General features: G+C 33.6%; 1 protein-coding gene and 1 long non-coding RNA gene across 2 annotated transcripts; one reads left to right on the top strand and one right to left on the bottom strand.

Annotated features, from left to right (window-relative positions):
• Window positions 1-43: 43 nt before the first annotated feature.
• Window positions 44-730, bottom strand: LOC125505013. Its single transcript, XR_007281876.1, has 2 exons — window positions 596-730; window positions 44-270 (listed from the first exon to the last, which is right to left on the bottom strand). It is a non-coding gene; the product is annotated as an uncharacterized LOC125505013 (long non-coding RNA).
• A 439-nt stretch (window positions 731-1,169) lies between these two features.
• LOC109543786 (electron transfer flavoprotein-ubiquinone oxidoreductase, mitochondrial) lies at window positions 1,170-11,839 on the top strand. Its single transcript, XM_048667913.1, has 10 exons — window positions 1,170-1,355; window positions 1,514-1,615; window positions 6,972-7,093; window positions 9,588-9,777; window positions 9,834-10,166; window positions 10,225-10,429; window positions 10,484-10,653; window positions 10,713-10,976; window positions 11,033-11,254; window positions 11,313-11,839. The coding sequence occupies exons 1-10, from the start codon at window positions 1,322-1,324 to the stop codon at window positions 11,474-11,476; spliced, it is 1,806 nt and encodes a 601-aa protein (XP_048523870.1). The 5' UTR covers window positions 1,170-1,321; the 3' UTR covers window positions 11,477-11,839.
• Window positions 11,840-14,473: the final 2,634 nt, after the last annotated feature.

Raw genomic sequence — 14,473 nt, 5'->3', positions numbered from 1 at the left:
ACGAAAATAAAAAATATTTGTCGGTTCTCAAATAAAACAGCTCTAACCAATCTAATTGCCTGTTGTTAAACCAGGGCCCAATGCATTTCTTTAATTCCATTTAATGCTTTGAAAACAGTACTTTTCTACTATTGCTAATCGCCACATCTTCCAAAAATCATAATATTTCTCTAATGTGTGTCCTTTTCATCGTTCTTAATTATGTGTAGCCGTATTTCCACCATCTTGTCCAGAAGCACTATTTAACGCTCACACTTTACGTTCAAGAACCTAGTATTTAGGAGAAAAAGTAAATCAACAGAATGCTCTAAATCGAATTACATATAATAAACCTGAAAATATACTAAGGGGATCTACATGACTTTTAATTTCAAAAATACAATAAACAACATTACATTTTACTGTATATACTTTCCTGACTGTGCTTCAATTCCAAATCAAAATTTATTCCTGGGTTTCAGTCATTTATTGTCTCTATTTATCAATTAAAATACGTTTCGGTGTATTTTTCCACCATCATCAGTTTTTATGTGTAGCTGCTTTAAGGAGACAATAAATGACTGAAACCCAGGAATAAATTTTGATTTGGAATTACATTTTACTATTGCACTGTTTTTTCTATTTAAAACCTGAGATGACGGTTTTCCAACGTAGGAATTTTTGAGGAAAATATGAAAGTCCAATAAGATTACAAAGTTCAAAGTGCATGTTTACTATCGTATTCAGTTAACTTGTCAACCACAGACTGTTTTGGATCTGCTTTCCATCGCGTTGTTGCCGATTGCTATTATGTGAAATAAAGTAGTGTTTCTTAATTTTTGGTAATAGGTAGGAAAAGAAAATAAATTAATTGATACTTTTATCAACATTATTTTATAGTGGAAACTAGGGCAATTTTCTTTAGTGTTCCACCTTCTGACCAAATTTCTCCGGTATTTGAATAGGGAATAGTTTGTGGTCTAATTATTTTTATTATACTTCTTTTGCTAATATTAAATTGCCATTGAACCTGAGTAAGGACTTCAGTTTTAATTTTACTTCAATCGAATTCAGGCTGATTCCAACATAGTATTAACCTTTGGAAGAAAAATTATTTTTTCCACAAAGAATATTTGTATTATTTGGCAGCGCTGGTATGCGAACATATGAAATAGAATTGGTGATTGAGGAGAAATATATAAATAATTATACAGTGGGAAATAAGTGTATAGTGTTTTGTTTTTGTTTTCGGTGAACGTTGATTTCAGACTTTGGAGTTTTTGGTGAATTGCACAATCCTTTCGGCTCTTCTGTTAGGTGTATTGGGAGAACTGAATGAGAAATGAGTTTTAATTCAGGACATTCAATCAAAATTGGTAAGATTTTTACATAACCAACATAATGTGATACTTAGGAATTAATTAATAAAATATCTATTCAGTCAACTAACTGTTGAAAGAAACTGATATTACGATATTAAAATCCTATCGAAATGACCTTTGGAGCATAACTAATTAGAACATATTATTTTAAGCGAAACAACTGAAATATTTTACAAGATGTTATTCAGACCTATTTCCGAAAATAACAACCCATTACACCATACATCCAAGAGACAAGGATCCACGTTGGAAAGGTAAGTCCCATTTTGTACAAAAAATGTAAAATTTAAAAGAGCCCTGGCTCACTAGACATTTTCATACATACATCCCAAAATAGGCCAAAACAGTAAAACCACTAAATTTTCTTGATTATCGAGATTTTCAATAATTTGTGAATACAAGTGCTGCGAATAGTTATTCTGTAAATGTGACAAAATATACAGGGTGTTTGGTAAGTAGATGCATTTCTTGCAGGGGGTGATTAAGTGCAATTAATTTTGGATATATTTTGTTAATAGTTCCAAAAACGGTTCTGAAAACCATTAGTTTCCGATCTACCGGGTGTTAAAGTTTTAATACAAAAAATGTTATTTAGTACTACAGTTGAGTCCGGATATAACGAACTTGAAAAATGAACTAAAACTGGTTCGTTATATCCGGAGTTTGCTATAAGCGAATAATAATACAAAAACACGTGGTGTATTTTATTTCGTTATTTTTACATAGAGTAGTAGAAGTTAGTAGGTATGACTAAAAAGAACATAAAAAGATAAACAAAATTCAATTTGAAATCTACTTCATAGTCTATAATTTTTGTTTGTACATTTCTGCAAAAATAGATGTTTTTTATGTAGTTTTCAAGATCACAAAAGGACTCCCAGATATGATTAGGAACTTGGCGTGATTGTAGAAAATTCCGAGTTTCTGACACTTTTTTTGTCATTTCAGAAATGGTTGGAACAGCGTTAGTGTCTACAGTAGAATACGTTTCACCTAAATCGTCATCTTTCTCATTATCGCTTAAAGCTGTAGATGAGGTTACGGAGTCTATAATTTGCTCATCGGTCAACATTTCTCTTGTAAGAATGCCATTATCAATGCTCACATATTCGAAGAAATTGAAATCACTCAATTTGGTTTTAACTTGTTATTCGACAACATTGGGACATCTTCGTCGGTGTCATACTCGTAGTCAGAGTCTTTATACTTTTCTAACCATTCGTCAAGTGGAATTTCATCGTCTGGTTCATAATCATTTTCTTTTCTTACAAATCCCCCATGCTTAAAGCAATTTGCAATGGTTTTTCGGCTGACTTTTTGCCAAGCTCTATGAATGAAATTGACTGCATCTAAGAGATTTATAGAAAATGTTTCATTTTCATCGATCGTCTCTAACCTTTTCATAAGAAGAATTTTTCACCGGCACTCTCCAACAATTTTTCCGCTACTGATATTATGCCTCTTATTGAAACGCTCTTCCCAACTTTTAGAACAAGCAAACTCTTTGTTTTTGATTTTACTCCCCATTTCACTAGCATTTTCTTGCAAAACACTGCCAATTATGGGAACGTTTCCTTGTCTTTTTTACGTAAACCACTATATAAATCCCTTGTCAACCTTTTCATGTGCAGATATTTTTATCTTGCTACATCTAACATTTGTTTTGTCATACGCTGATAAAAGGATTTCTCTGTTTTTCCATATTGTTGCACCAGTAGACTTTACAAGTGCTAATTCTTTACAAATGTCACTCTGCTTTACTCCACTTTTTATTTTGTTAATAATCTCGCACTTTTCATTTGGTGAAAAAGCTTTGCGTTTTTGTTTTTCCATTCTAAAACGATTTACATACATAACCCGGCAAAAACAACAAGTCACTGCCTGTCTCTCGCTCTCACTAATATAAACAACTCCGCAGGATTGGTATTGCTGAGCGTGGAAGTTCGTTATAAACGGAAAGTGAATATACAACCATGCTAAAAAGTGATCGTTATATCCGGAAGTTCGTTATAAACGGGTTCGTTATAACCAGTAAAAAAATACGTTGGTCTTTATGGACGACGTTTCAATTAAAGGAAAAAAATTCGTTTTAACCGAAAGTTTACTATAACCGGGTTCATTATAAGCGGACTTTTCTGTATTTTGAAAACCGCATGGACTATTATAATGAAATTTGACAGGCTTAGGCAACTAAGAACAATACACGTTTTGCGATAAAAATGTTGTTTCTATCTTTTCCAGTGATGTGGCTACAGGCACGTCTGTGGATAATTTTAAATAAAAAAATGTTACGCCACTGATTTTTCTAAAAGTAAATAATATTACACAAAAGTAATAATTGCTGTCATTTCGAGTGTCTGAGTAACTTTAGTTGTCACCTTCTTTTTGCGATTTATGTAATTTCGAGTAAGTTCACATAAGTTGAAAACTTTATTTGTTGGAATGGAGTTTTCCAATGCTGAATACGCAGATATTCTTTACATTTATGCACTTTGCGACAGAAATAGTGGCGGCTTCCAAATATCCGTGTCTTTGCAAACACCTATCGAAGGGTCAGTGAGTCAGGAAAAGGACAAGGTAGGCAAATTCACATAGGAGCAAACTGTAAGGGAGTACCTTGATCAGCGTTTTCCTAATCGATGGATAGGGAGAGGAGGCCCCATATAATGGCCTGCTAGAAGCCCAGATCTAACTCCGTTAGACTTTCACGTATGGGGTAGGATGAAGGAGTTGGTTTATGCCGGAAAAATACCTACAAGGGACGAATTAATACAGCGCATTACAGATGCCGCTATTACACTTAGACATACATTTTCGGCCAGGGTAACCCGGTCAGAAATAAGAAGGCAGGCACATGCATGCGTTAGAGAAGGGGGCTTCATTTTGAGCAAGATCTTAAGTAGTTAAGAATTAATGAATAACATAATTTTTTTTCCGTATCAAAGCAAGCTTGGTGCTGATTTCAATACTAAGAATAAGTAAAATTTTAATTAACAGGTAAATTAATCTAATAGGTAAAAAACAAATAAAGAAACTAGAAAATTTTTGTAATAAAATTGAAATAATCTACTCGCGCAATTTTTGTGGTCTTTATACTAAACCATACTTAACTACAACCCGATTAAGCTATGCAATAAATCGATTTTAATTTGTTTACTCGCAAACGGGACGTTCTTGGAAAAAAAACGTCAAGAGACTTTTCTCTTCCAAATTGAACAGAAACTTGAAAAATATTATTTATTTTTAGAAAAATCAGTGGGGTAACATTTTTCTATTTAAAATTATCTACAGACGTGCCTGTACCCACGCCACTGGAAAATATAGAAACAACATTTTCATTACAAAACGTGTATTGTTCTTAGTTGACTAAGCCTGTCAAATGTCATTGTAATATTCCTAGCGGTTTCCTAAATATTAATAAATATCTTTTTTATTATTAAAACTTTAACACCCTGTAGATCGGAAACTAATGGTTTTCGGAACCTGGTCTATTAACGAAATATATCCAAATTTACTTGCACTATCACCCTCTGCAAGGAATGCATCTGCTTACCAAACACCCTGTATAACTTTTGAGATACCTATTATTATCCAAACATTTTTAAGCGACATGGGAACTTTATACTATTTGATATCACCAATTTAAAATATGATTTTAATAGAACTTGTGAATTTTAAAAACGACTAATTTAAAAGAAATAAGTACCAATATTTATTTTGTGACATTTGCAGAACAATTCTGTATAACATTTGTAAAATTTACGCATTTTTGGTATTGAAAACTAAGATACTGGCGTTTTCATAAATTTTAAGTTACAAATTTACCTTGAAACTCAGCTTATCAAACTGCACATCTTTTTATCATTCAACCACCCTTTGGTCTACTTTATAACAACCTTTCAGGGTTCTATGCTTAGGCATAGATGAAAACTTTGCCGTGTGGGCTATAATTTTTAATTCTGAACGAATTTGTAATACTAGTTTTACCCTGCTTTAGGCATTCTTAACAATAGCATTAACTACTCCTTAAATATACGGGGCGACTCAAAATTGTCGTCAATACTTTCCAAAAGCTATGGTAAAGTTTACGGCCGGCAAATTTAAGTTTAATTTTTTACTTAAATTTACTTCATCTGAAAAAGTTTCATTGATCAAAAAGTCATGGATTGTCCCTGATCATAAAAAACCACTTGGATCCACACTTTTAAAATTCAGTGTTTTTACACACAAAAATTAGATTCGCTAATGCTAAGTACCTACTTGCAAAGAGAGAAATAAGTATTTAAATATTTCAAATATTAGTTTTTCCAAAGCAAGGATATAAATACCTGGACTTCAGGGTGTACAAGAGTGGTATTTCCATATTTGATCACAGAACTACATACACATTTCACAATTTCACGTTAAAACAAAAGTTCCGGCAAAAATGTACAAAATTAATACAACGACAGGAAGTGCGACTTTGGATAGGTACAATTCGATGTTTAGCTATGGTGATTGAGTTGTTTGAGTTCTTCCGAATTTATGGGTTTTTTTCTTTTTTTAGCTCAAAGAACATTTCAAATTAAGCGTGAATCATCGAAAAAAAATGCGTGAATGGTCCATAAATTAAGTCAAAAAACCTTTACAAAGTTTTGAAATTGGCTGTTCCAAAACCACCTATTTATGCACGAAAATGAGATTGTCCGGTGTTATTTGCTGTTAAATCGTGTTTTAGGTATCAACAATTCATAACTCCACATGCTAAAATGCATAATAATTGTGTTTTTCACAAAAGTTTAAAAAATATATTTTCTAACATTACCAATTGATTGAGATTGTGTTTCGGGAATGAAAACACAATGCAGTGTTGTCACGTATTTTAGCGCTTTTTTCCTTTCCGTTAATTTTGAGTTAATTTGTTTGTGTTAGCATAGTTGAAGTGACTTTTTTAATAAATCTAAAAAATATACACAAAAAGTAAAAGTTAGTAACCCGAAAAAACCTAAATATGTAATCTAAATCGACCCAAATTGAATAAATCTACATGCTAGGTATCCAAGGAAACAATTTTCATGAACTTAAAACGTTTTGCACAGTTTGGCAACGCCGTTCGAAATTTAGCCTAAAACTGGTAATTTTCCTCAAACTTTGTGAGTGTTTTTTGGCTTAATTTATGGACCATCCAGGATTTTTTTTCGCTGAAGCTGCGGACTCAAACGACACAAGCGTTGCAGATTTACTTATGACAACAGTCTGCAAAATAACTATGAAACTGCTTTAAAATATTATTTAACTCAAAGAAAAAGTTCAAATAAGCTGAAAAAAAGTTTCCGTGGGCAGCATTTTTTTTCCTGCTGTAGAATAAATACTTTTTCACAGCGGATCTTTGTCAAAATCTATCTGCCTGGAATGCATGGTAGCCGCTGTGTTACATCCGCCGTTAAGTCCGCCAAATTACCATCTAACTGCTTTAAAGTACCTATTAACCACTTAATGTTTTAAAAATAAATAAACTCAAATATACTGTTGGTGCCCCAGTGCCCCAATTCAAAATTATGATTACGCCAGTTTCGAACCATTCTATAAATGTAGTTTTCATATTTAAAAGATTCACACTCTATTTTCTAGAAGTAAACATGGAGAGATTCGCTGATGAAACGGATATTTTAATTGTTGGCGGCGGTCCAGCTGGAATGAGTGCTGCCATCAGAGCTAAGCAATTAGCGGAAAAAGATGGAAAAGAAGTTAGGGTATGTTAAAAAATAGTGCTTAGAATAGATCAAGTATTTCTGATTGGATCAAATCCGTAACTACCCAGATGCTTTGTGGTGGTCGATAACACAATTACCTAATAAACGGCTTAAAGCCAAACCAAAACAACAAGTACATAATTATAAACCAATGAAATACAGAGAGTAGATTTAGAATATACGAATATTTACAGGTGTGAATCCGCATAGAAAATTAATAGCGGTTTGCTCTGTAAACTATTATCCCAAACGATTGCTATTAGAGTTGAGCAACAAATCACTACCTGTGATTTTTTCACAGCAATTAATAAATCGCAATCACAATCTGTGACGGACATAAAAATAAACTGTGATCTAAAACGTGATATTAAAGAACGACTTATATTTTCACTGCTAACGCAGCTATTGCGAGTTGCGTATAGTGTCATATTGCACATGTGGCCCGACGGCAGAACGAACCCAAATAAAATTATTTTATTCGTTAATGAAAGTTTGCATTCACGGGTTCCCACGAGCCTGGATTTTATTGATATTTTTGCCGGATAGAAGAAAGTGCCTTAGCGCCATCAAAACCAAAATGCTACGATTTATGAACACCTATTTTCACTCAAATAAAGTTTTTTTCAGATCAAAAATTAAAATCAAATATGGTTTGTTCACAAAGAATTAAGAGCTCATTCGCTTTTCGTTCTGGGTAAAACAATAGTTTTTTGTTCCTATTTTAATTTTTTTCAGAATGTTTTTAGAACTCCTAGAGTAAATGTGAAGCCAGTTGCGAAATGCAGAGGCTGTTATTTTTTAGTATCCTTAAAATCATTTGTAATTTAAGTATAAAAAATTATTTGTTGTATACTTAAATAAGGGTATTTATAAAAAAATATGAAATACAAATCTTTTTAAATTGTTTCTGCAAGTGGCGCACAATTGCCCATCACCTTATGACGCTGCTAAGGTCATACACAGGGTGTCCCGTAAGCACATGATAAAAAGCGCACTGCGATATTCTTTTGATCAGAAGAAAACGATTTGACCTAACTTTATTAACAAAAAATGTCTGGCTCCTCTGGTATTGATGGTCAAAGTTCTTCAAAAAAATTATCTTTTTGAAATATCGGGAGAATCGTACGATGTATTATGGTGAAACTCGATGTAAATTTGTTTTTATGTAGGACTAATATTTCCATGGAACAATCGAGATTTGGACAAGTGGTGAATTCTTGAGTGTCGTGGTACAAAAACTACCAGAACCTTTTATTTGGTGCATAAAATCATGTCATTTTTTTTTTGGTTGATGCTCTAATCATTTATTCACAATTTTCTGCTCTCTGTAAAATCTTGTAGCATTTATAGTTTTTGCAAAAAAAAATGTTTCTGTTTTCTTGCCATTAACAATGTTAGTCATTAACTGCAAATATGTGCCGCGTAAACGCGTACGATTTCACGCAAGTTGTCTTCGCAAAACCCTAATACTTTGACCCTGTCGGTCACTTCTTCATTAGAAACGAATTTGTGAGATTGATTGACAATTAATTTATGCCTCGTATCACGATGTTTGAAATTAATGTCTAACATTGTCAAGTGGAATGATAAGCGAAATATTGTTTTTCGCAAAAACATTGAATGCTACAAGATTTTACGAAGAGCACAAAATTGTGAATAAATGACTAGTGCATCAACCAAAAAAAAATGAATTGGTTTTATCCACCAAATAAAGAGTTCTGGTAGTTTTTGTACCACGACACTCTAAAATTCACCACTTGTCCAAAACGGATAAACTCGATTGTTTCATCAAATTAAGTTAGTGAGTTATACATAGGAACAAATTCACAGCGAGTCTCATACTCTCATAAAATACATCGTACCATTCTCTCGATATTTCAAAAAAGATAATTTTTTTGAAGAACTTAAACCATGAATAGCAGAGGAGCCAGACATTTTTTGCTAATAAAACTTAGGTCAGATCGTCTTCTTTTCATGCAAAGAATATCGCAGTATCCTTTTGATCAAGTGCTTACGGGACACCCTGTATAACGTAATCGGCAACCACACGTTAAATAACATTCAGAGGTTAAATTCACAGTTTAAAAAATCACATTCACAGTTATAACAGTGATTTTGAAATCACGCTTTAGCTTATCTCTAATTGCGATACGTGGTGTTTACATTTTCATAAGTTCAATTCTAATTGTACGTTTTAATAAACGCGCATTTCTAAACGACTTGATTCCGTTTTAAAAAAAGATATGCTCTTCTTTCCAACTTTATCCAGATCAGGACCAAAATTAAGAGAACAATGGTGAAGCATAATTTAATAGTGGGGAGTGGCGAGTTTGTATCGGTGCGGCATTTGTAAATAACCTGAGATTACATTATTTCTGAGATTGTAGAGTACATTTGGTACACATCTATCCATATAAGATATTATTGAGACAGTACATTTAACTAACTCTAACGTGAACGCAATGAGCACGAACTTAAATGAGAACATTCGTAGGTATGCCTTGTTGAAAAAGCATCAGAAGTAGGTGGACACATTTTATCTGGTGCTGTAATACAACCTACTGCCCTTAATGAATTAATTCCGGACTGGCAAGAAAAAGGAGCACCTTTGAAAACTCCCGTGAAAGAAGACAAATTTGCCTTTTTGACTGAAACCGGACGAATACCGATTCCGGTTTTACCTGGTATATATAAAAAAAAGAAAAGCAATTCCAAATTGGAAAGGTGATCTTGACTTTAGGAACCCCGATGTATAATCATGGGAACTACGTTGTTAGATTAGGCCATGTAGTTCAATGGCTAGGAGAACAAGCAGAAGCGCTGGGAGTCGAAATATATCCTGGATATGCAGCATCTGAAGTGTTGTACCATGAAGACGGAAGTGTAAAGGGCATCGCTACAAATGATGTTGGTATAGCTAAAGACGGTAGTCCGAAAGACAATTTTGAACGTGGAATGGAACTCCATGCAAAATGCACAATTTTTGCGGAAGGGTGTCATGGACATCTCAGTAAACAAATTATTAACAGATTTGATTTGCGGAAAAACGCTGAGCACCAAACATACGGAATAGGTAAACGCTGATGAACACTGAGAATATTCGTGGTTATTATTGCACAGCGCTATTTCAGGCCTGAAGGAATTGTGGGAAATAAATCCAGACAAGCATAGTCCTGGTAGAGTTGAACACTCTATTGGATGGCCTTTAGATAAAAATACTTACGGAGGATCATTTTTATACCACCTGAATGAAGACACTCCATTGGTAGCCGTGGGATTTGTTGTGGGCTTGGACTACTCAAATCCTTATTTGAGTCCTTTCAGAGAGTTCCAAAAGTAGGTAAAACGCGTTGAACCTCAATTACTTATTTCTAATTTAATATTCATTAGGTTCAAACACCATCCATCAGTGAAACACTACTTTGAAGATGGAACAAGGGTAGCTTATGGTGCTAGAGCATTAATAGAAGGAGGATTTCAGAGCATCCCTAAGCTCACCTTTCCTGGAGGGTGTTTAGTGGGTTGTGCGGCGGGTCTAATCAATTTACCAAAAATCAAAGGTTCTATTAACCGATAACATAAATAGTACAAGTATTAAGTAAGAGTTGGGAAATTGCAGGAACTCACAACGCAATGAAAAGCGGGATGTTAGCTGCAGAAAGTGTATATGAAGCGATCAATGGAGAAAAGCAAAAAACAGAAGGTTTTCAACCAATTACGTATGAAGAAACATTTAAAAATAGTTGGATATACAAGGAGTTGAAGGCTGTAAGAAATATAAGACCCAGTTTTCATAATCCACTCGGTTTATATGGGGGATTGGCTTACAGTGGTTTTTCAGTTGTTGTGGGAGGTAGAGAGCCGTGGACACTTAAACATGGCGGTAAGTTCCAGAAGATTATTATAATAATTGCATCTGATTATTTCATTAAATTATAGATCCTGATCATAAAAGGCTGAAGCCAGCTAAGGAATGTAAACCAATTGAATATCCTAAGCCTGATGGAAAAATCAGTTTTGATTTACTTACCTCGGTAGCTTTGACAGGAACAAATCATGAAGGCGACCAACCTGCTCATTTAACATTAAAAGACGATACAGTTCCGGTTAACCATAATCTTGCTGTTTTTGATGGGCCAGAAGGCCGATTTTGCCCTGCTGGTATGTTGTACAACTATTTTCTTTTCACGTTTATATTTATTTTACTTTTTTTTTATAGGCGTATACGAATTTGTATCATTAGAAACCGGAGATGGACAGAGGCTACAAATAAATGCTCAAAACTGTATACATTGCAAAACATGTGATATAAAAGATCCAAGCCAGAATATCAATTGGGTTGTTCCAGAAGGTGGCGGTGGACCAGCTTACAACGGAATGTAACATATTTAATTGCAAAATGAAAGTATCGTAGACTTGCAAAATGAAAGTTTCGTAGACTGATCAGCAAAACTTACTTTACCAGTCCTTTGTTGAAAACTGTTACCTTCTTAACGGACTGAAAATATCAAGGTGATGAAAATCTTTAGAGTATTGTAAAGCGAATAATTAAATCTAAGAGTACTTTTCTACTTGATCCTTTTTTAGAATTCAAATATTATCAATTATAATTGTGGCAAATATTTATTGCAACTGATATTGTAATGTATTTTTATATGAAATATACGTGTTATTAATATTATGGTAATTTATTCTGAGTAAAAGCGTTGCATAAATTAATCGTTTAATAAATCCAAGTAACACTAATCTATTTTTTTTTAAATTGACAATTTACCAATTTTTTGCAATGGAACATCCTGCTATTATTACATTTTTTAAAAGCGCGTTTTTGTTTGATTTGCAAAATATATACAGGATGTCCCACCAGGAACCCCGTCGCGATCGAAATCTAGCAAAGTGTAATTAGGAGAAATTTGACAATTGAACAGTGTGCCGAAATCATTGGGGGCAACCGGTCTAAATTATTTTCAAGATGACCACACTTCCGGTTATACCGGAAGTAGGTATCGACTTGCTTATTTCAAATGGAACACCCTATATATTATTACATTTTCGAATTCTACTCCAACTTCTAAATATATTTCGTGCATAATATCCTAACCTAAGTCCCACAATTTTTGATATATTTGAAATTTTCTGTAAAAAAAACAGTTGCAGCTACTCGAATAATTATGCATTTTTCCTAAATGGGAATATGTGTTACTTAATTTGAGTCACATTTCTGTTGAAAAATACTTACTTTAATGGAATTTCGACAATAGTTCGATAACTATTAACACAAAGTGTTAAAAAAAATAGTTTTAAAATAAAAGTTGAGAAAACCGCCCAAAATCATTTTTTTCAAATGGAAACCCCATAGACATACATCGTATAACATGGGGACCACAATATCCAATACCAAACTTGACCTCAATTTTTGATACTCAAAATCGTTTTCTAACTCGAATTTTCAAGGTCAATCTTTCATCCTCTTGCGATCGATTTCATTGAATTTTAAAGCTTCGTTATCCCTCTATCGACCGATATCATCGGCAGCTCAATCGAATTATTAGTTGAATTTTTCGAAATTTTTCTTTACATGAAAACATGGATAAGTCAAAAATTCTAGAACATTTTTGCGATTCCTTGATCTCGCTAAAATCGGAAACATATAGTTTCTTATCATGGCATTCACAAGTCATTAACCAAATCTCTTAGCTATGTTTCGGTCTAACGAGAATACATTCATCATCATTTCTGATTTTTGGGAAGAATTTCAGTTGATCGGTACCAACATTGACCAATTACATGTTGAGTTGATTCGTATTTGTCTCTAAATGGTTCTTTCCCAATTTAACTTTGGAAATACCTACTAATATTTAATACAAGTAAGAAATATAGTCTAGAAGTCAACACCAATAAAACAAAAATAATGGTAATTAGTAGGCAAATAATTGGAGAAGTAAAGCTTACCATCAATAAAAAAGCGGTAGAACGAGTGTCAACATACACATATCTCGGCACGATACTAAATGAACAATGGGACCATTCCCAAGAAATAAAAACAAGAATTGAAAAAGCAAGAACAGCCTTCAATCAAATGTGCAAATTATTCAAGACACATAATTTGAATTTAGAACTGAAACTCAGACTGCTCTGATGCTACTTATTCTAACAAAGATGCTGGAGGCGTTCGAGTTGTGGATATATAGAAGAATCCTCAAAATATCATGGGTGGACAAAATGCCAAACATCCGAATACTCCAAAAACTAAATAAATAAAAATAAATACACAGTAAAACATAGAAAATTGGAATACCTGGGGCACATCATGAGAAACGAAACCAAATACAAATTACTTAAATGCATCTTACAGGGTAAAGTGCAGGGCAAGAGAAGCGTTGGAAGAAGACGAATATCCTGGCTGAAGAACTTGAGAACCTGGTTTAAAATACTTAATTAATTTGACACTTCTAAAAATTGGTAATAGAGAAAAAAAATTAAACTTTTATTTCAACAACTTGTTCAATTCACCTAAGCAGTTATATACGGAAAAATCCTGTACATATTATTCTCTTGAATCACTTGATAAAATATCGGGAAGCTACTTCCTCGCAGAGATGAGGTTCAACGTTGGACCCTGAAATAGCGCATCAAATTAAATGAAAAGAAATCGGTCGATACTAAAATAAAAATAATCCTCGATACAAAAATCAGATGCAACCCACACGGCAAGAAGAAACAGGAAGAACTGGATCTGAAGTACAGAAAGATGTACTGGCTATTGGGTAGAAACCCAGCTCTCACAGTGTATAGCAAGCTATTGTTATATAATCAGGTCCTCAGGCCAGTGTGAAACTTTGGGGCTGCACCAAACAGAACAATAGAAACATCATCCAGCGCTTCCAGAATAAAGTACTTCGTAGTATCGTTGATGTACCATGGTATATAAGAAATGAAAATCTACATAAAGACTTGGGTGTAAAAACAGTAGATAACGTCATCAAAAAGTATGCACAGAATCATGAACAGCGACTCCATCAGCATGTGAATCCTGAGGCATTCAAGCTCCTGGAATTTGTGACAGAGTACATGTCAAACCGATGTACTGTGGTATTACAGACAAAGTGACTATCAGAGGATGTGAGTGCTTTGTGTTTTTTAATGTAGTAGATTAAGTTAAAGACAAATAGCTTATTAGTATGCTTTACTAGATTGCTATAACAATTAAAAAAAAACTTTCTCGCAAAATTTATTTTTGGTTTTATAATTAGTAGTGTTATTAGTATTTCAATTAGTCCTTGGTTAGTTAGCAATGGAGAAAATAATGCTTTGTGAATTCGATCTTAAGATTGCTAGATGCACTGAAGGAATTACAGGTCATTAAAATTAGGCAGTTAA

Source organism: Dendroctonus ponderosae, unplaced genomic scaffold, assembly GCF_020466585.1.
Source record: "Dendroctonus ponderosae isolate FM_Combo_2020 unplaced genomic scaffold, Dpon_F_20191213v2 Dpon_F_20191213_1, whole genome shotgun sequence".
Taxonomy (NCBI): domain Eukaryota; kingdom Metazoa; phylum Arthropoda; class Insecta; order Coleoptera; family Curculionidae; genus Dendroctonus; species Dendroctonus ponderosae.
Note: the sequence above shows the minus strand (reverse complement) of the source record. Positions and strands in the feature narration are given on the sequence as shown.